Here is a 25,412-nt window from a genome sequence, read left to right as displayed (position 1 = left end):
GAACATATTTAACATCCTGGGGCTGATTTTATTTTTGGCTTTTGTCAAAAACTGGTTTCAATGCTTTGCTCCACAAATATTATGTTCTACATGTGATTTTCAACAAGCTTGACACAGATGTATGGATATGCCCAAAAAAGGAGACATAGCTAGATAGGAAAGGGAATGTGGCCAAAATTGAGATCATGTGCACCAAAAACATATCAAGAATTATTGGACCAAAATAAGACAAGTAACTGTTGATGTAAACTAAGGCCCTGAGTTATCAAAGCAATTTTGCCAGAATTCATGAATAAATTGCTTTGAAAAGTCGCAACTTGTAGTAGCGCAAAAATGTTGTGATTTTTGTCTGTTTAATGCCAGTTTCTACTAGTTCCACCAAAATGGGCAGATCTGATATTGGACAGGGGTGTGACCCCACAACTCATCTAATTAATCAAAAGCTGTGGTTTACCTTACGCCAGAAATCTTACTCCTGTCATTGACTGAAGCAAGATTTTTGATGAGGTGGACACCCCTTGTGAGATGCTCTTGATTCATTAAGAGGCGTGAGCCTCTTAATAAATCAGGAGCTGGAGCGTCTAACTCCAACACACCTCCTCATCACGACAGGAGAGAAAATAGCTGGTTTTCATGAATCGGGGTGTAATACTATTCAGTATAAATATGCACCTGTTTTACAAAACTTCACTAGCCACTTTGATAAATTTGGAACAAATTAAAGGGGGTTGACCATGCTTGAGGTTAAAGTCTGTGACTGTGGACTTTTGAATCCTGACAGCAGCGCACACACATACTATGACTAGACATGCCTGGCCTAGCTCCACTGACTTGTATTAAGCGAGGCCGTGCACGTCTAGTCGGCATGTGACCACGTGTATGCAAATCGCATACTGACGGCCACATGACCGCCCTCTCGCGGCAGCAGTACTGGAGTAGTCTCACAGTGTGCAGTGAGCGCAATGTGAGGATTCACAAGTCTGCAGTCACTCCAGACTTGCATCCTAAGGCCGAACAACCTCTTTTAGACTGCCTAGTATGTTTCTGCTCTCTACGCTTAGGACAGGATTAATAAATGTTCCCTATTGTGTGCCAGAACAATCCTTGTCCGTTAACAATTACAACCCCTCAGATGGATTTGTTGATTGGAAAAACAAAAATTATGGCAAATGGAAAAACTAAAGCAAAAAATGAAAACAGCTGCCCCTATATTTGTACAACTCGCCATTTATTTTAACTTCAGGTTGGAACGTTTGCAATGGGTTGGAGGTAATAGAATATTATACTGCAGTATAACCTTACACATACTGTAGATACAAATTAATTTAACACAATCCAAATTAACATTTTTTTTTTAAGTCAAATAAAAGAAGCGTTAAAGATATAAACAATAAAGTATTAAGTAAATGGTTTATTTGTGCCCTCCGAGGGTCTAATGCCAAATGATCAAAGCTAAACAAAGGCAGGCACTGTATAAAAGTCCCACAATTAGGAAACAAACTGTCAACTTTGTAAAAAAAAATATTTTTCGACCTCCTCTAGGGCCAACTCTAAAAACTGCATCCCTTCCATGAATATCAATATATCAAGTAAGATCAGTTACAGTGATTAAAATAAAGTTCTCCACTTTCAGACATACCATCGCTGAGGCCAACACCAACATCTTCCACAATTAACTTGTGTCCATCTACCATGTGATAGTACTAAAATCCTCATATTTATACTTGCTTGAATAATAGTCCTGTATACATCAACCGATTTCCTTTCTACAGGTATGATGCTATTTCCATTTTTATGGATTGTCCTCAATTTAGCAGAAAAAAGTGGAAAGAGAATCATTAGTGTGAACAGTGCTGAACACAACTCACAGTATGGATGAGAGCCACCTTATGCTCGATAGTATTTATAATGTTATAATCTACTCCAACTTGTAAAGTGAAGGTAATCCTAACATATTACCATTTTTATTCTGAAGTATCAATAATTCCAGTGTGCTGTACATGTGAAGAGGGTGAACATACTTATAAATACAGGTACAATAACCTAATTACAATGACAGACTGGTACAGAGGGGGGAGGACTCTGCCTAATGGATTGCATCTACATGGTACTGGGGAAATAAAGGAGGTCGGGGGGTTGGACCAGCTCTGGTGGTAGTGAGGTGGCAACAGGGTTATTGCACGTTGTAGCCTTTCCTGAAGAGATATGTTTCTAGGTTGTGCCTGAAGGTTTCCAACCTGGAAGATCAGTTTAGGTAGCGAGTTCTAGAATATAGGGGATGTTCGAGAGAAATCTTGGAGACGGTTGTGTGAGGAACATGCAAGGGCAGATGAAAGAAGGTGTTGTGAGGTTCTGGAAATTACAGGGGTATGTGAGGGATAGGTCAAAGATGTAGGGATGGAGTCAGATTATGGACAACCCTGTATTGTTATTGAGAGTAGTTATTAGCTCTGGACTGTTTAATTTTGACTTTGGTCCTCGTATTTCCACCTACTGGAGGGTACATTTTCTTGTATGTTTCATTTTCAAATCTGTATCACATCATCTGTTTTAAGATTTTAATTATAGGGTTATATCCAAGGGTATGATGTGGCAAGACTAAAAGTAGTTAATGAAAAAATAAAATGAAAAATATGCATTTATATTTAATTTGCAGGAAAATCAGTCATCTACAAAAACCCCAAGGTCTAAGAACTTGCTTTCCAACAACCCTTCTTTCCATCATACTCTAGAATCCCACATTTACCAGTGCATTGGTGGTCACAGATAAAAATAGCCCTGTGTCCTTATGTTAGCACTGCAATATTGGGGAGAAACAAGGCAATCACGTAATTGCTCGATCTAACAGAAGCAATAGCATTGCCGATGCTAATTTTCACTACACAGCTTTTATATCTACTCATCAGGCCAGTTAAGCCCCCGTTACACTCTGCGATATCGCTAGAAATATCGCTGTAAAGTCACCGATTTTGTGACGTTGCAGCGATATTGCTAGCGATATCGCTATGTCTGATACTTACCTCCGACCGGCTCCTCCGCTGGTTATCGCTGATCGCACGAGAAGCTGCTGGACCATTTCTCGTCGGTCACTTCCTGCTGGGCTTCCTGCTGTGAGCGACACGTGGAGCCAGGCGGGAGGATGCAGGATCGCCGCGTCTGACAGGTAAGTAGCGATCCCCGACCACCGCTATGTCGCTGGTGAGATCTGCCAGAGTGGCAGCTCACTAGCGACCACCTAGCGATGCACCAGCGATCCTGACCAGGTCATATCGCTAGTCGGGATCGCTGGTGCATCGCTAGGTGTAACGGTACCCTTAGATGTCACTGCAGACCAGGGAGCTAAGCCCCTCACTGATAAAGGACAGAAGCCAATAAATGGCTACTGTGGTTGTCTAGCAAAGTATTTTTTGAACAGCTCATAAGGATGACCAAAATTAAAAAAGAGGCATACTTACTAGTGATGAGCGAACGTGCTCGGATAAGGTGTTATCTCAGCAATCTCAGGTGCTAACAGAGTGTGTTCAGCGTGCTTGAAAAACATGTTTGAGTCCATGTGCCTGCAAGTCTTGTGGCTGTTAAGGGGGTTTTACACATAGCGCTAGCGCTAGCAATATCGCTAAAACGTCACCGATTTTGTGACGTTATAGCGATATCGCTAGCGATATCGCTATGTGTGATACTTACCTCCGACCGACTCCCCCGCTGATCGCGCGAGATCGGGCGGCTCCATTTCTCGTCGTCTGCTTCCTGCTGTGTGAGACGAGCGTCGCGTGGAGGCGGGACGTCTGGATCGCTGTGTGTGAAAGGTGAGTATCGTGCGCTGCGTCGCTGCTGCATCGCTGTGAGATCTTTCTGTGTGTAAGCTCACTAGCGATCATTTAGCGATGCACCAGCGATCCTGACCGGGTCGGATCGCTGGTGCATCGCTAAATGTAAAAGGGCCTTATGGCCACCGCTGCCGAAAACTCGCGAGACATGCAGCCGTGGGGACTCGAACATATTATTTGAGAACGCCGAAGACACTCAAATAACATCTTAAGCGAGCATGTTCACTCATCACTAATACTTACCTCACCAATACCATCGCTCCTGTTCCAACACTGCCGGGCGCAGGCACCAGGAAAGGTCAGAGAGGTCTGGCGTCTGCGCACTGCAGTACTCGGCTCTGGCCTCAACAGGGCAGAGCAGTGCACCTACACTTGAGCTGCGACGGGAAGCAAAGAAGAGGACGTCATCATTAGAAGATGGGAGGACCCGGACCGGACCGCCCACCCTGTAAGTATAATATAACTCGTTTTCTTCTCTTTCAGGTTACATTGGGGGCTTATCTACAGCATTACAGAATGCTGTAGATAAACCCCTGATGGCGGTGCCAGCAGCTGATAGGTGAAAAATGAGGTGACAGATTCTTTTGAAAGATAGGTACGCAGGCTGCATGCAGACATAGGCGGAGCTGAATGGAGGAGGTGCGGCAAGGGGCGGAGCTTCACGGAGGAACTACGCAGCCCTCCGCAGCTCTGACATCAACAAATCTGAACCTAGCCTAAGATTTCCCTTCACTGAAATGAAAGGGCCTCGGTTGACCCCTGAAAAACAACCCCATAGCATTATCTCTTTTTACCGTTGGCACAATGCAGTCAGGCAGATAATGTTCTCCTGGCATTTGTCAAGCCCAGACTCATCCATCAGATGTCACATAGAGAAGCGTGATTTTTTTAATCCAAAGAGCCCACTGGTGGTGGCTTTACACCTCTCCATCAAACTCTATACTTGTGCTTAGTGATGTAACGCTTTCATGCAGCTGCTCGGCCATGGACAGCAATGCCATGAATCTCCCGACGGGCACACAGTTTTTATGCCGATATTAAAAGGAACCTGTTACCAGGTTTTCCCAACATAAAGTACGGCCACCAACATAAAGGACTCTTTTATAGCATAGTATAAATCTGTAAAAACTTTCCCAATACTTTCTGCAGGCCAAAAAAGACCTTTTTTTTCTTTTAAATACGATTAACCAAGAAAATAAGAAACAACATGTTCACATATGCATATACCAAAATAATGCAATTGCATTTTGTCACAATTATGGGAAAATAACAATTCGCACATTAAATTGTTTATACAAGTTTAGTTTTATAGGTGTATGAACTGCTGCTTAGGTAGTGGATTACTAAACAGGTAAGCAGAAGCATTTTTAAGCTCTATATCTTTTGAAAGTACATATCACAAAGGCACTACAAATCTAATTAAACTACAACTATACCTAACACGCTGCCTAATATATTACACAATATTAAAAAAATTATGTGATGCCGTAAATAAATCTCAATGTATTTCAACTATAGTAGTCACGGTGGTACCGAGCCTCCAATCCCCGATATAGTGAGATGAGAGGAATTCCATCTGTCCCAGATTTTGTCGAAATTTCCCTAAACAGCCCCTGTTTTGATAGTGTTCGCTCATACGGAATGACCGAGTTTACCAGGTCAATCCAGGCTCTGAGAGAGGGATGTGACTCTCCCATCCAACATAGCGCCAACACATTCCTTGCGAAAAAAAAGTGTCTCACGTACAAAAATCCTAATAAAGTGTCCCCATGTCTCTTCGTCTAACACCTCGAATAAACAAACTAATGGACTGAGAGGAACAGGAATTTGCACAAAGGATGTTAACAACGATATTACTTCAGACCAGTATGAAAGGATAATGGGGCATCCCCACACCATATGCACAAAGCTTGCTTCCATTATATAACACCTCAAACCTTCCAAGGACTGGAAACGACCCATTTTGAAAAGTCATAATGGAGTTAGATATGACTGATGTAAGATATATAATTGAGTCATTCTATTAATAGATGGAGATACCTTAGTTGGGGATTGAAGAATCTCTTCCCAATCCTCAGCCTGAGCATCAGGAATGAGATCTTCCAGCTTCCCCCTAATTGTCGTTATAGCAGAGTCAGTTCCTGCAGACATGTACGTGTAAAGAGTAGGGATAAGGCCCTGAGGGCCTTGGGATTTAAGAATTCCTATTAAAGGGAAAGATGAGATAGCTTGGGTCTGACATCAGACATACTATCCCATCCACGGTACTCGGGCCTGTATGACCGGGGACGGGATAGTGCGTCTAAGCAATCAGCGGCGCACCGGGGGGCGGGCGCCGCTGATGGCGGCCGGGTGTCAGCTGTTTATCACAGCTGACACCTGGCACTATGTGTCAGGAGCGATCACGGACCGCCCCCGGCACCTTAACCCCTGGCACACTGCGATCAAACATGGTCGCAGTGTACCAGGGGATTAGGGAAGCATCGGCAGGGAGGGGACTCCCTCCGTGCTTCCCTGAGACCCCCAAAGCAGCGCGATGTGCTGTGCTGCTCTGGGGGCCTCCTTTCCTGCAGGCCCCCGGATCCAAGATAGCCACGGGGGGCTTTCGGGTGCCTGCAGGGAGGTAGCTTCCTCAGTGCCTGTTGACTGCAGGCACGGAGGAAGCCTGCTGCAGTGCCTGTGTCAGATCGCTGATCTGACACTGCACTGCAAAGTGTCAGATCAGCGATCTGACACATTACAGTAATGTCCCCCCCGCGACAAAATAATAAAGTGAAAAAAAGTGTAAAAATCTAATATATAAAGCTCAAAGTGTGTATGTGTGTGTGTGTGTGTGTGTGTGTGTGTGTGTGTGTGTGTGTGTGTGTGTGTGTGTGTGTGTGTGTGTGTGTCCGGGATAGGCATCCGCACCGTCGCAGCTACATTCACAAAATTTGGCACAGTCACACATCTGGACCCCGAGAGCGTCCTAAGCTATGTTGTGAGGCGAAATTTTAACGCCGCGCGTTCCAATTCACCAAACAATTTTGCCCCTATCTACATAATGGGGAAACAGTGTGTGCGTATCAAGCCCCGCCCCTCATTAGGTCACAATGATTTCCATGGCGACGCTGATGTCATCAAGCCCCGCCGCTCATTATGATGTCATAATGGTTGACTATGGGATGGAGGATATGTGATGGGTATATGGGCACTGGACTATGGGATGGTGGATATGTATGACGGGTATATGGGCACGGGCCTATGGGATGGTGGATATGTATGATGGGTATATGGGCACGGGACTATGGGATGGAGGATGTGTGATGGGTATATGGGCACTGGACTATGGGATGGAGGATATGTATGACGGGTATATGGGCACGGGACTATGGGATGGCGGATATGTATGATGGGTATATGGGCACGGGACTATGGGATGGAGGATGTGTGATGGGTATATGGACACTCGACTATGGGATGGAGGATATGTATGATGGGTATATGGGCACGGGCCTATGGGATTGTAGATATGTATGATGGGTATATGGGCACGGGACTATGGGATGAAGTATTATAATTTGCTATAACTAACCACAGTTCGTTGCTATGCCCGGGCAGCGCCGGGCACTTCAGCTAGTAATTTATAAAAAAATCACTAAATAAATTAAAAAAATAAAAATAAATTCCCTATTAGATTAATTTTTTGGATATAAAAAAAAACAATAAAAGTACACATTTAGTATCACCGCGTCCGTAACGACCCGCCATCTAAAACTGTCCCACTAGTTAACCCCTTTAGTGAACCCCTTAAAAAATAAAAAAAACAAAGAAAAAAACAATGCTTTATCATCATACTGCCGAAAGTTATAGCTCGCAGAATAAAGCGATGCAAAAATAATTTTTTATATGAAATTGTTATTGCATAAAAGCGCCAAAACATAAAAAAACACAAATGATCGCTGTAATCGTACTGACCCGAAGAATAAAACCGCTTTTTCAATTTTACCACACGCAGAACAGTGTAACCGCACCCCCCAAAAGAAATTCATGAAATGCTGGTTTGTATTCATTCTGCTTTTCAAAAATCGGAATAAAAAGCGATCAAAAAATGTTACGTGCCCGAAAATGGGACCAATAAAAACGTCAACTCGTCCCGCAAAAAATAAGACCTCACATGACTCGGTGGGTCAAAATATGGAAAAATTATAGCTCTCAAATTGTGGTGATGCGAAAACTATTTTTACAATAAAAAGCGTCTTTTAGCGTATGACAGCTGCCAAACATTAAAACCCACCATAAATAGTAAATGAAACCCCCCTTTATCACCCCCTTATTTATGGAAAAATAAGAAAATTAAAAAAAATGTATTTATTTCCATTTTCCCATTAGAGTTAGGGCTAGGGTTAGGGCTGAGATTAGGGTTAGGGGTGTGTTGGGGTTAGGGTTGGAGTTAGAATTGGGGGGTTTCCACTGTTTGGGCACATCAGGTGCTCTCCAAACGCAACATGGCGTCTGATCTCAATTCCAGCCAATTCTGCGTTGAAAAAGTCAAACGGTGCTCCTTCCCTTCCATGCTCTGCCATGCGCCCAAACAGTGGTTTACCCCACATATGGGGTATCAGCCTAGTCAGGACAAATTATACAACAACTTTTGGGGTCCAATTTCTCCTGTTACCCTTGGGAAAATAAAAAAATTGGCGACTAAAAGATCATGTTTGTGGAAAAACATGATTTTTTTATTTTCACACCCGGGCGTTATAAACTTCTGTGAAGCGCTTGGGGGCTTAAAGTGCTCACCACACATCTAGATAAGTTCCTTGGGTGGGTCTAGTTTCCAAAATGGTGTCATTTGTGGAGGGTTTCCACTGTTTAGGCACATAAGGGGCTTTCCAAACGTGGCATGGCGTCCGATGTCAATTCCAGCCAAAAAAGTCAAACTGCGCTTCTCCCCTTCCGAGCTTTGCCATGCGCCCAAAATAGAGGTTTTCCCCCACATATGGGGTATCCGCATACTCAGGACAAATTGTACAATAACTTTTGGGGTCCTGTTACCCTTGGGAAAGTAACAATTGGGGGTTAAAAGATCATTTTTGTGAAAAAAATATGATTTTTTAATTTTACGGCTATACTCCATAAACTTATGTGAAGCCCATGGGGGTTCAAAGTTCTAACCACATATCTAGATAAGTTCCTTGGGGGGGTCTAGTTTCCAAAATTGTGTCATTTGTGGGAGGTTTCCAGTGCTTAGGCACATCAGGGGCTCTCCAAATGCAACATGGCGTCCGATCTCAATTCCAGCCAAAAAAGTCAAATGGCACTGTTTCTCTTCCGAGCTCTGCCATGCGCCCAAATAGTGGTTTACCCCCACATATGGGGTATCAGCGTACTCAGGACAAATTGCACAATAACTTTTGCAGTCCAATTTCTCCTGTTACCCTTGGTAAAAAAAAATAAAAAAATTGGACCTAAAATAATTTTTTTTGTGAAAAAAAGTTAAATGTTAATTTTTTTTTTTTTAAACATTCAAAAAATGCCTGTAAAGCGTCTGAAGGGTTAATAAACTTCTTGAATGTGGTTTTGAGCACCTTGAGGGGTGCAGTTTTTAGAATGGTGTCACTTTTGGGTATTTTTTATGATATAGACCCCTCAAAGTGACTTCAAATGTGATGTGGTCCCTAAAAATAAAATGGTGTTGTAAAAATGAGAAAATGAGACTGCCACGGTCCGGTCCGATGGGCGGGGCTTATTCACCTGCTTCCCCCCTCCCTGTCTCTACACAAGAAGAAATGCGTAGAGCAAGACAGGGAGGGGGGGAGCAGGTGAATAAGCCCCGCCCAGCGGACCGGACCGTGGCAGTTTACATACATCTGAACCAATATAAACAAGGCATTTATGCATGAAAGGTGCGGGGTCAGGGGGAAGCAAAAGTACTAAGAGAATCCTTATGTGACACACAATTGAATGATATCATTATATGATATCTCAAAAAAGGGTGACAGATTCCCTTTAAGTTTGTGTGTTTCTAGAAAATCTAACGGGCAGTCAATCTGCAGCATGAATAAGATGATGTTCCAAGTTAGGTAAGTAATTATCCGGCATCCATTTACTTAAAGAAGTTGTCCAGTACTATAACTTTTTTTTTTACCATAAATCTTGCTATTATGTGCTACTCAAAACATCCACAGTGTTTATTTTAGCAATATTACCTTTTTTCATACTCTAACAGCACATTTTCAGTGCTGGCTCCAGCTCTCATGGGGTTAATCGACAACTTCCTTTCTCCTGACTTCCTGTGCTCAAATACTACAAGTTCCATGATGCATTGCACTGGCCTGTAAGCCAGCACCTAGGACACCCACGCCAAAACACACCCAAACCCCTCCCTCCTCTATCTTATTGTAACACATTGCAAGCATCTAGAGCACATACACACACGAGCATGCATAAACACAGACATTCTTTTTTAAAAGAATATTGAATATGTACCCATGTACATACCTTTAGGGTATGTGCACACGTTGTGGATTCTGCTGTGGAATTTTCTGCGCAGATTTAGCCAAATCCGCAGGTAAAATGACCTGCGTTTTACCTGCGGATTTAGTGTAGTTTTTGTGCGGATTCCCCCGGCGTTTTGACACCTGTGGATTTCTATAATGGAGCAGGTGTCAAAACGCTGCGGATCTGCACAAAAGAAGCGACATGCTGCAATTTTGAATCCGCAGCAGATCTGTGTGGAAAATCCGCAGTATGTGCGCAGCATCTTTTTTCTTATATAGGCTAAAATGGTACTGTACATCACTTGCAGATCTGCTGCAGATCTGCAGGGCCAAATCCGCTGCAGAGCCGCAGCAGAATCCGCAACGTGTGCACAGACCCTATCGTCCTGAAAGCTATAAGGGTATGTGCACATGTTGCGGATTCCAGTGCGGATTTTTCCGCACAGAATCCGCATCTCATGGCTCAAAACGCAGGTGCGTTTTTTATGCGGTTTTTCAGTGCGGTTTTGCCTGCGATTTGTCTGCATTTTTGTAAGCTAAATAAAGATATGTTATTTAACAATAAAAAAAGATTTGTGATATCATTTCTGCCCAACCTCCTCTTTTACATTTGTCCAACCCACACTCCACTACACACACAGATAGACAGATAAATAGACAGATGATAATAAATAGACAGATCTATAGATAGATAGATAGAAAGATATGGGATGGATAGATGGATATGGGACAGATAAATAGATATATCTAACTATCTATCTATCTATCTATCTATATATATATATATATCGATGGATATTTCCATAGATATATCTATAGATATATCCATGTTTATTAAAGAACAATGTTTCATTAAAAAGAAAAAAAAAATGAACAAAAAAAAAAAAAGAGTGGGCTCCCACGCAATTTTCTGCACCAGAGGGGGAAATCTGATGGCCGGGGGCCAATATTTGTAGCCTGGGAAGGGGGTAATACCAATGGCTCCTTCCCAGGCTATGACTATCAGCCAGCAGCTGTCTGCATAGCCTTTACTGGCTATTAAAATAGGGGGACCCCCCAAAAAATGACTTGGGGTCCCCCTATATTTTATAGCCAGAAAGGCTATGCAGACAGCTGCGGGATGATATTAATAGCCTAGGAAGGGGCCATGGATATTGCCCCCCCCAGCTACAAATACCAGCCCGCAGCCGCTCCAGAAATCGTGCATCTCTAAGATGCGCAAATTCTGGCACTTAGCCCCTCTCTTCCCACTGCCGTGTAGCGGTGGCATATGGATAATAAGGGGTTAATGTCACCTTGCTATTGTAAGGTGACATTAAGCCCGGTTAATAATGGAGAGGCGTCAATAAGACGCCTCTCCATTATTAATCATTTGAAAGGGTTAAAAAAAAACCCACACACATAAGAAACAAGTCTTTTAATGAAATAAAACACAACAAGGTTTTCATAGTTTTATTTCACGCCCAGATCCAAGCGACGCCATCGGTCTCCTATAATAAAAAGTAAAAAAATAAACCAACCGTATACTCCCTGTATGACGAAGTCCAAGTAATAACGAATGTCCCACGATGATTTCCCCTATAGAACAGTGACATCAGGTGATGTAACTGTTCTATAGGGCCTCCAAGTGATGAACTGACAGGAGACAATGGCTCCTGCAGTGCAGCACTAAGGTTACCTGAGTTCAGAGTCTCACTTTACAGCAATGCTGCTTGAGAATTAAGGTTAGGGTTAAAGAGCTAGGGTTAGGATTAGGGTAACGGGACCTTTTTCCCGGTGGAGGGATACACAGCGGAGGATTACCTCCGCCTGTCATTTCATTGCTGGAGCCCCTGGAGAGCGGTAACATCAGCTCATGTGGCAGCTCTCCACGGGAGATCGTCATGGGACCCTCGTTATTAATTGGACTACGGTGGAAAGGTAAGTATAGGTTGGTTTATTATTTTATTTTTATTACAGGTGATCGATGGCTTCGGGGAATTAGGTGATTGGTGAGTATGTACTCTATGTTATGAGTTGTATGCTATATGTTCTGTATGTTATATATTCTGTATGTGGCATGTTCTGTATGTGGCATGTTCTATATGTTATATGTTGTATGTTCTGTTTTTTTTTTTTTACATTCAACACATTAGCCGGATGATGGGACTACTATTGTCCCATCATTGGCTAATGTGTCACTCACTGACAGAGTAGCAGGCATAGCCCGATGGGACTTGTAATCCCATCGGACGATGCCTGTATACAGACACACACACACAGCCCCGTACAGACCTGCATACAGCCCGCAGCCCCCCCCGCACAGATCCGCAGACAGCACGCAGCCCCTCCGCACAAGCCTGCAGCCACCTCGCACAGACCCGCAGACCCCCTGCCCAGACCTGCAGACAGCCGGCAGCCCCCCCCCCCGCACAGACCAGTCACTCTGCAGCGTCTGTCTCCTCTCCCAATTTTCACTCTTGATGAGAGGAGACAGACGATGCAAAGCGACAGGGCTGTGATGTGCAGGGCAGCACTGCACACAGCCCAGTTACTCAGGAAGAATGACAGCAAGCTGTGGAGGCTGGGTCACGCCTGCTGATGACGTCACGTTAATTTCCAGAGTCAGGAAATTGACGTGACATCAGCGGATGTTAGCGGCGGCGGCAGCCTGGGGGTCACATGACTCGGACTCAGCAGCCGACATAGCGCCACTCAGAGGCTGTATTGGCAGCGCAAGGTAATTACAATATTCCTTAGGGGGCCTGGGGGGATACAATGGGGGGGGTTACTATAAAGTAGTGGACAACCTCTTTAAAGCTTTAATCTGTCCTGCCAGATAGTCAGTGCCGCTCCCCCAATCCGTCTAGACCTCTGTAAAGTGAATAATTTAAGCTTAGGTCTAGATTTCCCCCATATAAAGAATGTGATCAGTGAGTTCAGATTGGTGAAGACGGGATTAGGAAACAGCACCGCACTATGCTGGAGGGAGTAACTAAGTTTGGGAAGTAGAATCATTTTAATTAGATTAATACGGCCGGCAACAGATAGTGGAAGTTTACTCCATGAGGCGAATTTGAGTTTGACTAGTTCCAGTAATGGGAGGATATTAAGTTGTAAGTCAAGTACACTGCTTTTAGATATGTTAATTCCTAAAAATTTAAAATGAAACACTATAGGCAATAAGGACAAAGAATTAAGATGGGTCACGGGGCCATGAGAGAGGGGTAAGAGAGCGGATTTAGTCCAATTGGTATATAGGCCTGAATATTTACTAAATTTATCTATGGTAGTAATCACATGTGGCAACTTCTCATCTGTATTATCCATAAACACCACCATGTCGTCAGCGTACAAATCAACAGTGTCTAGACAATCTGTTATAGTTATACCTGTGATACTCGGAGGACCTCATGCGTATTGCCAACGTTTCTATAGCAAGGGCAAAAAGGGGAGAGGGGATACCCCTGGCGCGTTCCCCTAGATAGAGAAAAGGATTACGATATGGAGCTATTTATTACTATACAAGCTTTAGGTTTTGCGTATATTACACCAATCCACTTTTGGAATTTAGCACCAAAGCTTTATCTCTGTAACATGCAGACAAGAATGGCCATTCAAGGTAGTCGAAGGCTTTGGCTGCGTCTAGCGACGCCAGGGCCCAGTTATCATCCGATGCAAGAGAGCTATATTGAGCCACCGACTGGACCCGCCTGATATTGAAAGAGATGCTTTTACCTGGCATGAAACCCGTTTGGTCCGGGTGTATAAGATGCAATATAACTGAGTTTAATCTAGTGGCCAGAATCTTGGTGAAAATTTTATAGTCTATATTTACCAGTGATATGGGGCGATAAGATCCACAATCAAGGGTGTCCTTCCCTTCTTTCTTAAGTATAATAATGTTTGTTTCATAAAAGGAATCAGGTAAGTATTTCCCCCTCCAAATCCCCTGAAATACCTTTAGAAGAAGTGGTGCCAGAATATCTTGATATTTTCTATACATTTCAACAGGGAACCCATCTGGTCCAGGAGCCTTCACAGGGGCCATAGCCATCATAGCATTTTTAATTTCCTCTACAGTAAAGTCAGCGTCCAAAAAGGCCCGCTGGGTAGTATACTGTACAATGTGGGGAATTCTAATAGATAATTCAGGCATTGTGAAGTATCAAAACCACTCGTTGAACTATATAATGTTCTATAATAATTTACGCTTAGATTTGGTGTCCATGTATTGAGTATATAGTCTATGGGAAGTCAGCCATACAACTCTATTTTCATTAGATATAGATGCTGCTTCGGAGTCTTTAAGTCGTAGAATCGTAGAGTTGGAAGGGACCTCCTGGGCCATCTGGTCCAACCCCCTGCTCAAAGCAGGATTCACTAAATCATCTCAGACAGATATCTGTCCAGCCTCTGTTTGAGGACTTCTATTGAAGGAGAACTCACCACTTCTCGTGGCAGCCTGTTCCACTCATTGATCACTCTAACTGTCAAAAAGTTTTTTCTAATATCTAATCTGTGTCTCCTCCCATTCAGTTTCATCCCATTGCTTCTAGTTTTTCCTTGTGCAAATGAGAATAAAGATGCTCCTTCTACAATGTGACAGCCCTTGAGATATTTGTAAAGTCTTTGTTCCATCTCATCATCTTCCCTCGAGGTTACCTTTTTAGTATCAGAAATCGTGGAGGACAAACATCCTCTCAAATACGCCTTAAGGGCATCCCAAAACAGGTTAATATCTTGGGGTTCAGGGTGAGATGAGATGAAACAATCTAATTGATCTATAGTTCTATCATTAGGGCCTATCAATTTCAGCCAGAATGGATTTAGTTTCCAGAAAATATTATGTTTTGATTGGCCAAAATTGAGTCTAAGTATAATCGGACTATGATCTGAAATCCCTTTATTACCATGTTCTATGTCAGCTACCCACATCACTAAGTTACTGGAACCAAATATATAGTCTATACGGGATAAGGTATGTTTTGTAGACGAGTGACAAGTGTATTCCTTTACCCTGGGATGGCACATCCTCCACAAATCCAGCCAACCACTATCCTCCATAAACAACGCCAATGAAGAGGGAGATGGGGGCAAAGAGGAGGTCCCTCCAGAAATCTCGCTATCTAGCCTAATTCTATTGAGACAGTTATCCATAACTAGATTAAAGTCCCCCATACATATAATGTGTGCATCAGGATAATTTAAAGCAAAGCTCATTGCCATCGGAAGATCTGACATATTGGCAGGGGGAGGATTATAGATACATACGGTATGTCTGAGATGATCAATGCATATATAAAAACAAAGCGGCCTTCCAGGTTTCTTCAAGCTTCCGTAACCTTCTCATCTAACATTTCTGTGTATCAACAATGAAATCCACCTTCAGTAGCTGGTAAGAAATGCTTGAATAAACCACTGTACCCATGGCTTCTGTACATATTGGGCTGAGTCTCTGGTGAGGTGCGTCTCGACCAGAGCTACGACGTGAGGGCGATAACGCTTAATCTGGGAAAAAAACCTTAATTCTCTTGCAAGGAGTTCTGAGACTCCTCACATTCCAGGTCATACAAACAATTTCAGAACCCATGTCACCTCATCCAGATATGAAATGCCGCATCATGTGAGTGGAGTTTACAGGCAACACATAGAGAGATGTGGCAGCAGTATCCATATAAACTACAACAAACAGAACAAGAAAAAGGGAACAGCAAAGAGTTAAAAAATAGAGGAGTAGAGTCCTGGGCTCCTATTGTAGATCAAACATGGGGATACCCTCACTGAAAACAGTGTCCGGTATGGTTGTTATGTTGGACGCCAGTGGAAGGAGCTCCAATTCTACAATCATTCGGATAAATTTCAATTAGCTGAAAACATATCAGGACTTTTTGTCACGAGATCCGATATGGGAGCATAACCACTCAGTTGACTCCGCCGGATCCGTAAAAAACATGGAGGAGCCCTCATGGACAATACGGAGACAAGCTGGATACATCATTGAATATAAGACGTTCTTTTCTCTGAGCTGCTTTTTAATGTCCATGAACTGTGCCTGTTGCTTCTGGAGTTCCATAGAGAAATCGAGGAATATCGAAATCGTGGCATTGTTAAACTTAATAGGGCTTTTCTGCCGTGTCAGATGCAATATAGAATCTCTGTCTTTACAATTGAGGCGCGCCAGGAATGGTCTAGGTGGACTACCCGGCGGAAGTGTCTTTGTGGAGACCCTATGAGCCCTTTCCACAGAAAATGTGGAGGAGGAATCATTTCCAAGATTATCCTTGAGCCAGCCCTCTAAAAAGTGCTCAGGTTGTTGACTTCTGAGCGCTCTGGCAATCCTTTAATTCGAATGTTATTTTGGCGCAGTCTATTTTCAAGATCATCTGCTTTTTGCTTCCAGGCATTTATAGAGCTGGCCACTCTTGTTAACTTAGTTTCTATGGGTGGGAGATTATCTTCTAAGTGGGATACTCTCGATTCCACTTCTGGAATGAGCCCCCTCATGGTTTGCACCTCAGAGCGCACATCCTCTATCTTTTTGGTCAGAGATGGTCTAGTTAAAGATATGGCTTGGATTAACTGTTCAGATGCTTGCCTAAGAGTTAGATTGTCTTGGTCCTCACCTTCCTCACTGTCAAAAGCACGGTTTTTACACTGATCTGTAGCTTTAGCATGCGATAAGTTATGCCTAGGAGATCGTGCATTGTCAGATGGATCAGTCCTTGCAAACTCTTTCAGCCTGTCAGCCATCCCTGACCCTTTTGAACGATTCATATTTAACAGTGACGCAAAATGGCAACCTCAGTAAACGTATGCCCACAAAGTCCCTTGCTTTCCCCTGACTCCAGCCACAGTGGTGTTAATCTAAAATTTTGTATGCAGGATAATCGCCAGGATTATGGGAGCTATCTCGGAATGCGTCCTCTCGGCTCTGCTACATTGCAAAGCCCCAAAAAGACCTTTTATTACACTCACAGACTGTGCAGTCCAATCCGATGGGCTTCTCTGATCTTGATCCAGCGCCGCCTCTCTTCCTACAATCGCAGTCCTACTTCCTGGCTTCATGCGGATGAGACGTCCCATGTCATCCACAAAAGAGTCCCCCCCAATCCTGCTCCTCCACAGGTGCACATTTCTCTACTCTGTCAAGGGCAGAGCACAATACTGTAATGCGCATGCACCGGAAAGGTCAAAGAGCGTCGATGACCCGGAAGTCAAGCCAGTGAATGTGCACTACAGTACAGTGCTCTGCACTCAGAAGGGCAGAGACAAGCGCGCCTAAGCAGGACCACAATTGGCCGACACTGTGTGGATTATGTAGGATGTGTCATCCACACAGAACAGGGACGAAAACTGCAGATGTGGGAGAGGAAGAGATGCCGGATCAAGAACAGAGATGGGAGTATGATAAAAGGCCTTTTTGGGGATCTGCAGAGGTGTTTGGGGACTTTTTTTTTTTTTTAACAGCATACTAGTATGATAGAAATGTGGCCTTGATGGTGCGGTCATAGTTTATATGTGGAAAACCTGGTGACAGGTTATCTTTAATGCCAGAAGAAATTTGGACTCTGCAGTTATGGGGTCAGTACGTTGCTGGAGACATTTCTGCCCTCTGCTCCTCAGGATTCGGTGACCCCGCTATATAACTTTATGTGGTCTCAACTTTGTGGCTGAGATTCTGCAGTTCCTTCCACTACTCAATAATATCACTCACAGGTGATGGAAGAAGATTTAGGTAAAAAGAAATCTCATGAATGGACTTGTTACACCGGTGGCTCTCATTACAGGACTGTGCTGGTATCAGTGCGCTCTATACCACCAGCCACTCTTTCACGAATATTAATAAAAGCAGACTGCATGGTGAGGGGCCGGAGGTTATTCATCAGGGAGAGGAGGGCAAGGAGCTGGAGGTTATACATAGGACAGTGGGGGCACCAGAGGTTATACACTGGGGGTGGGGCGAGGGGCTGGAGGTTATACACAGGGGCGGGGTCCCGGAGGTTATTCACCGGGGAGGCGAGGGGATGGAGGTCATACACAACCATATCAGGTGAGCAAGCACTCTTCGCCCATTAATTGTTACTACCGGATAGAACCCTATTGCACTATACTTTGCTCCCCAGCTTCTGGATACATGGAAGTGAGAATACAAAATAACGCCACCTTCCGATGTATCAGCTTCTGGGCAATCCTGATCCATCTTGGACAGAAGGTGCTCTCCCCACAGACATGTGCCGCCTGTACCTAATAGAAAATATAGTCCTGGGAACACTTAACTGGTACAAGATGATGCAAAAGCGGTACATCTGGTAGAACATATTAATAAATCTGCACAAAATTGGAGGGAAGGTGGCAGAATGGGCAAGAGAGGAACAGAATACTGCTAACTAAAGGGAAATATATGGACTGGAGTGCAGGGGATTACATGCTAGAAATACCAATTGCTTTAAACACTGGTACTTTGTTTTTGAAAGTTAATGGACTCATTCCTTAAATCAATTAGCTTACCAGCAAGTATCTCCAAAGAGTTATAGCCAAGGATCCTATCCCACAAAAGGAGCAGCTGGTCTGTGGCCAAATAACCAGAAAAGCCTCGAACCATCCATTTAAATGATATCCGCAGCCTAAATGACAAAATATTATTATTATATGTAAATACTCTTCTTCTAGAACGGGTGTCTAATCAATACAAACTATATATCAAAAGTTATCTACATTTTCCAAACATTTTACTCCGGTTTCTAAATACAGTGGATATAAAAAGTCATCAGAATCTTCTGACAAGGTCAGGTCTTTGTCATGTAAAAGAATCATTTCCTAACTTTTATTTTTCAATTCAATTTTACACATTATGAGTAAGTGTCCTACCCCCCCAAAAATGAAAAAAAAAAAAAAAAAAACTACAATAGGGTGGTTGCATAAATCACTACACTGTTACACTAAGGGTGTGTGCACACGCTGCGGATTCTGTTGCGGTTCCGCAGCGGTTTTGGCTGCTGCGGGTCCGCAGCAGTTTTTGCTGCGGTGTACAGTACCATTATTCCCTATGGGAATACAAAACCGCAGTGCAGACGGTGCGGATTTTTCCGCGCGGTTTTTCTGCGGTTTTGAAACCGCAGAAAGAATTGACATGTCAATTCTTTCTGCGGATTCCACTGCGGTTTGCCATCTCCTCCATCGAGGAGATGAAAAACCGCAGGGCAAAACCGCAGAGCAATCCGCAGGTAAAACCGCAGGTCTTTTGACCTGCAGATTTAACTGCGGATTTTACAAAATCAGCGCGGCCAAATCCGCACTGCAATCCGCAGCGTGTGCACATACCCTAATACTTTGTTGAATTACCCTTTAAATTTATGACTGCATTTAGTCTTTTGGGTTGAAGTCTATTTGCATGGCACATCTAGAATTAGCAATCGGTACCCATTCTTCCTTGCAAGAGTACTCAAAATCTGTCAGATTGTGAGGGAATCTCCTGGGTACAGCGCCCTCTTCAGGGCCCAGACAGATTTTGTATTGGATTCAGAACAGGGCTATGACTAGCCATTTGTAAACTCTTATTTTCTGCTGAAGACTTTTTTTGTTTATTTGGAGATATGTCTAAGGTCATTGTGAAGTTGAACGGAGAATCCCTTTTTATCTTCAGTTTTTTTTTTAGCAGTGGTCTAAAGGTTTATTGTGCAGAGTAGACTGATATTTGGAATGGTCTGTCTGTGTTCGGGCGGTGCGACTACACGCGGTGGTGCCTATAGAGTGATATAGAAACACGGAACGTTTTGCCTCGGTTCTTCTCTGGTGCATTGGCAAGTGGGTTAATAGTTTTGTGGTTGATGTCATCTGTTTTATGTCAGCTGACATCAAGCCCAGGGGTCAGCAACGGAGATGCATCTATAAGACACCCCCATTACTAACCCCATAGTCAAAGTTAATAAAGACACACAGAAAAGTCCTTTAATTGTACAAATCATGCCCCGACAATTACCCTCTTCTTTACCCATTTATTAATCCAAAATAAAAAAAATCAAAGTAATCATCACCTTTCTGCCATAAATACATAATGATGAGGTCCCACAATGATCCCCAACTCATGCGGATGTGTGTGTTTTTTTTTCTTTCAATTAAAGGACTTTTCTCAGTTACTTTTGACATGCAATAAATGCACTATTTCTGGGGGATTACTCTGGGAGTGGGCCAATATCTATGGCTCCTTCCAAGCCTATTAATATCAGCCCACAGCTGTCTGTTTAGCCTTTGCTGGTTAGTAAAAATAGGGGGGACCCCACATCATTTTTTTCGCCCCCATTTTTAATAACCAGTAAATGCTAAGCAAACAGCTGTGACCTGTTATTAACAGACTGTGAACCTTTTATGGCTATTGGCTCCTTCCCAGAATAATAACACCAGCCCCCATGTTTTTTTTTCCAGTTAATTACAGGAATTTATTTAACCCTGCTGTTCTGTTCGTTTCCACTATACACTTGTACTGCTCCGGTCATTTTTGACCGGACCTATTAAAATGCTATTTTAGCTACTTAAAAAAATTTTTTTGAATACCTGTTGCATTATTATACTGTATGTGAACATGGTTGGTCATTATAAATAAAGGTTACAAGAGCTTATTGAATTCTGCACAGAAATTACAAATTTGAGCTTAACTAAAACAACTACTACTACTACTATAACAACTATAACTAACTATAACTAAAATTAACTATAGTATAAAATGCGTGCAAACTTTTTGAAAAAATAGTAAAAATAATAAAAAAACAAATAAAAAAAAAAAACAACTGACAACTGAATTTATTTATTTTTTTTAGAGGAAAAGCAGGGTAAATAACATACAGAGAAAAAAAATTGCACAGAACTGTACTGAAAGCCAATGCGTATGGTTTGTACTGAAAGCATGTGTAAATCTGTACCTAAAGCAACTGTTTACTTCATAAACAATAGTAGATGCAATAAGTAGTCTCAAAAGAAATTATAACTCATTTGTTTTACTCAAAAAATGGCTGAAATTAGCATAAAATGCCATTCGGTCATTTTTGACCGGAACAGTATAAGTGTAAAAAAAAAAAGTGGCGCAAAAACTAAACAAAAAAAAAAACGTACTCTTAGAAAGAACCCCTCAAATTAGGAAAATAGAAGTAACCACAAGTTTCAGAACCGCATAATGAATTTTTTTAAATTATCAAAGTTCAAAAACGGTCATTTTTGACCGAACAGAACAGCAGGGTTAATGTGTGCTATTCACAGACGGCAGGTGCCGAGTACAACTTTCGCCAGCATCGCCTGATCTCGGTGGTCACAGGGAAACCAAGAGGCGATGATGAGCGTTGGATTCAGTGCTAATTGTAGTATTTTTCTAGACGCCAGTATGTGTGACACTGATGACACACGGATGTCAGCCATGTGTTATCAGTGTACACGTGTCGTGTGTGGGACGTATTGCAGACCGTGCTGCTGGCAAAAACACGGACATGTCTACGTGTTTTGCACACGGACACACGGTCTTGTCCCGCAAAAAAGCAATCCCCCATGCAGCTCCATCAGCAAAAAAATAAAAAAGCAATAGCTCTCATAATATAGTGGTGGAAACACCTAGTGTGAACACTTAGGCTAAGTGCACACGTACCGGAACTCTCGCGGAAATTACCGCGAGAATTCCGGAATTCCAGTCCGCGGGAAAATCGCATTTTAAATTCCCGCGATTTTCCCGCAGAAAAACTAGCATTTTGCAAGCGTAATTAGCTTGCAAAATGCTAGCGTTTTCCAAGCGATCTGTAGCATCGCTTGGAGAACTGATTGACAGGTTGGTCACACTCATCAAACATAGTGTTTGACGAGTGTGACCAACTTTTTACTACTGAGGCCGCCTATTCGGCATCAATAGTAAAAGATAGAACGTAAAAAAAAATAAAAAATGGTTTATTCTTACCCTCCGACGTCCCGCGCAGCCGGTCCCAGTAATCCTTTGCGAAAATGCCCGTGATGACGTCCGTTCTCGCGGGATCGCGATGTCTCGCGGTAATTCGCGATGACGTCGCGGGAATGACCGCGAGACTTCGCGATCCCGCGAGAACGGACGCCATCGCGGGCATTTTCGCAAAGGATTACTGGGAACGGGAGCGTGGAGAGAAGCGGGAAGGCTGCGCGGGACGTCGGAGGGTGAGAATAACAATATTTTTTATTTTTAAATTCTATTTTTTACAGGGATATGGTACCCAAAGCCCGGAGGACAGTCTCCTCTCCTCCGGACCGTGGGTACCATCCGCAATTGTTCTGCCTACTTTCCGCATGGTGTGCACAGCCACATGCGGGAAGTAAGCGGAACAATGCAATCCTATGGGTGCGGGATCGCCGCGATTCCGCAAATTAATGAGCATGCTGCGGTTTTTACCGCGAAGCGATTCCGCCGCGGTAAAAACCGCAGCATTAGCACAGCATTGCGGAATCCCATAGGAATGCATGGGATGCTTATTTTTCGCGGCAAAATCGTGCGGTTAAAACCGCCGCGGAAACGTGAAAAAAACGCCACGTGTGAACTCAGCCTTATCTCTGGTTAATAACTTGATAAAGCCTATATTTTTAGAAAGATAGGAACCATGCCCAGTAGACGTGCACAGATGCTCGCGGCTTATCCGTGGAGACGGACATGTAGCGCGTCTCTTCAGACCGCAGCATGTCAATTTCTCTTGCGGAGACACGAGTCTCCGCAATAGAAATATCACCCACACAATCTATGCAACCACACTATTATAATTTTATTTTCCTCATCAAAATGATTGCAGTTTGTTTCTCAATTGATTTGTACAAATTGTGAGAGAGGTTAAAAATGGAAAAAAATCCTAAAATTATTCTTCTTGGTATTATTTTCTTACATGACAAAAACTTGGCATTTTTCAGGGGTGTGTAGACTTATTATGTCCACTGTTAAGGGGAATTAGGTTCAAGCAAAAGTTTGATAATATAACTTTTTTAATATATAACAGACCCGGCACTTATTTACCCCATTTGGTGAGTTGCTGATCCTGAGACCCTCCTACCAACTGCTCAAAACACTTATGTCCTCTTTTATACAGTGTGCGCATAAAGCACCGAGTCAATACAGCCTCAGCACCTAGACCCCCACCATTCAGCAAATACGTGGCGTGTATAATATATAAAGGATTTTGCTTTGACCTTGTGGCTTTTACAGGTGGAAAACATTAAAACATCTGTAAAAAGCAAAAAAATCAAACAAGATAGTATAGAGTAAAATTGCTTGCAGTTTTGCCACTTTTTTTTACCATATTATTTGTTACCTCTGTGTTTATGGGTACCGTAACACATAAAATTCAAGAAATATGCATTAAATGATTTTTCCATGGTGCTACATTGGTTGTACAAACCCTATAAAAACTAACTATTAGCACTGCTCAATATCTGTCCATCCATTTCACGTTATAAAAATGGCAAGAAAAAGAACCAAAAACATTGTTTTGGCTGCAACCCTAGCTACTGCCAGTCATAGCCAAAAGTTTTGGCACCCTTGTTCCAGAAAATTAAGTTAAAACAACACAAGCACCAGAGGGTAATAAAGTAATAATTCAAATAAACTCAATACATATATACTGTGTGTGTGTGTGTGTGTATATATATATATATATATATATATATATATATATATATATATATATATATATATATATATATATATACATACACTCACTGGCCACTTTATTAGGTACACCTGTCCAACTGTGTGTTAAGACTTAATTTCTAATCAGCCAATCACATGGCGGCAACTCAGTGCATTTAGGCATGTAGACATGGTCAAGACAATCTCCTGCAGTTCAAACCGAGCATCAGTATGGGGAAGAAAGGTGATTTGAGTGCCTTTGAACGTGGCATGATTGTTGGTGCCAGAAGGGCTGGTCTGAGAATTTCAGAAACTGCTGATCTACTGGGATTTTCACGCACAACCATCTCTAGGGTTTACAGAGAATGGTCCGAAAAAGAAAAAAAATCCAGTGAGCGGCAGTTCTGTGGCCGGAAATGCCATGTTGATGCCAGAGGTCAGAGGAGAATGGGCAGACTGGTTCGAGCTGATAGAAAGGCAACAGTGACTCAAATTGCCACCCGTTACAACCAAGGTAGGCAGAAGAGCATCTCTGAACGCACAGTGCGTCGAACTTTGAGGCAGATGGGCTACAGCAGCAGAAGACCACACTGGGTACCACTCCTCTCAGCTAAGAACAGGAAACTGAGGCTAAAATTTGCACAAGCTCATCGAAATTGGACAGTAGAAGATTGGAAAAACGTTGCCTGGTCTGATGAGTCTCGATTTCTGCTGCGACATTCGGATGGTAGGGTCAGAATTTGGCGTAAACAACATGAAAGCATGGATCCATCCTGCCTTGTATCAACGGTTCAGGCTGGTGGTGGTGGTGTCATGGTGTGGGGAATTTTTTCTGGGCACTCTTTGGGCCCCTTGGTACCAATTGAGCATCGTTGCAACGCCACAGCCTACCTGAGTATTGTTGCTGACCATGTCCATCCCTTTATGACCACAATGTACCCAACATCTGATGGCTACTTTCAGCAGGATAATGCGCCATGTCATAAAGCTCGAATCATCTCAGATTGGTTTCTTGAACATGACAATGAGTTTACTGTACTCAAATGGCCTCCTCAGTCACCAGATCTCAATCCAATAGAGCATCTTTGGGATGTGGTGGAACGGGAGATTCGCATCAGGGATGTGCAGCCGACAAATCTGCGCCAACTGTGTGATGCCATCATGTCAATATGGTCCAAAATCTCTGAGGAATGCTTCCAGCACCTTGTTGAATCTCTGCCACGAAGAATTGAGGCAGTTCTGAAGGCAAAAGGGGGTCCAACCCCTTACTAGCATGGTGTACCTAATAAAGTGGCCAGTGAGTGTATATATATACACATACATACATATACACACACACATACACACACACACACACACACACACACATACATACATATATACACACACACGGTACAGACCAAAAGTTTGGACACACCTTCTCATATGTCTTATATTCTAGGTTCTTCAAAGTAGCCACCTTTTGCTTTGATTACTGTTTTGAACACTCTTGGCATTCTCTTGATGAGC

General features: G+C 43.0%; 1 protein-coding gene across 3 annotated transcripts in view; it reads right to left on the bottom strand.

Annotated features, from left to right (window-relative positions):
- TBC1D19 (TBC1 domain family member 19) overlaps positions 1 to 25,412 on the bottom strand; it is a 294,506-nt gene that overhangs the window by 8,355 nt on the left and 260,739 nt on the right. For all 3 annotated transcript variants that reach the window (XM_073574712.1, XM_073574713.1, XM_073574714.1), the window contains exon 19: positions 18,797 to 18,912. In XM_073574712.1, the coding sequence (XP_073430813.1) occupies positions 18,797 to 18,912 (116 nt within the window). The remainder of the gene's footprint in view (positions 1 to 18,796; positions 18,913 to 25,412) is intronic.

This window comes from Dendrobates tinctorius, unplaced genomic scaffold (assembly GCF_039654945.1).
Source record: "Dendrobates tinctorius isolate UK_male_01 unplaced genomic scaffold, ASM3965494v1 ptg000039l, whole genome shotgun sequence".
NCBI classification, from domain to species: domain Eukaryota; kingdom Metazoa; phylum Chordata; class Amphibia; order Anura; family Dendrobatidae; genus Dendrobates; species Dendrobates tinctorius.
The sequence above is the reverse complement of the archived record's forward strand: the minus strand, read 5'-3'. Positions and strand labels throughout refer to the sequence as shown.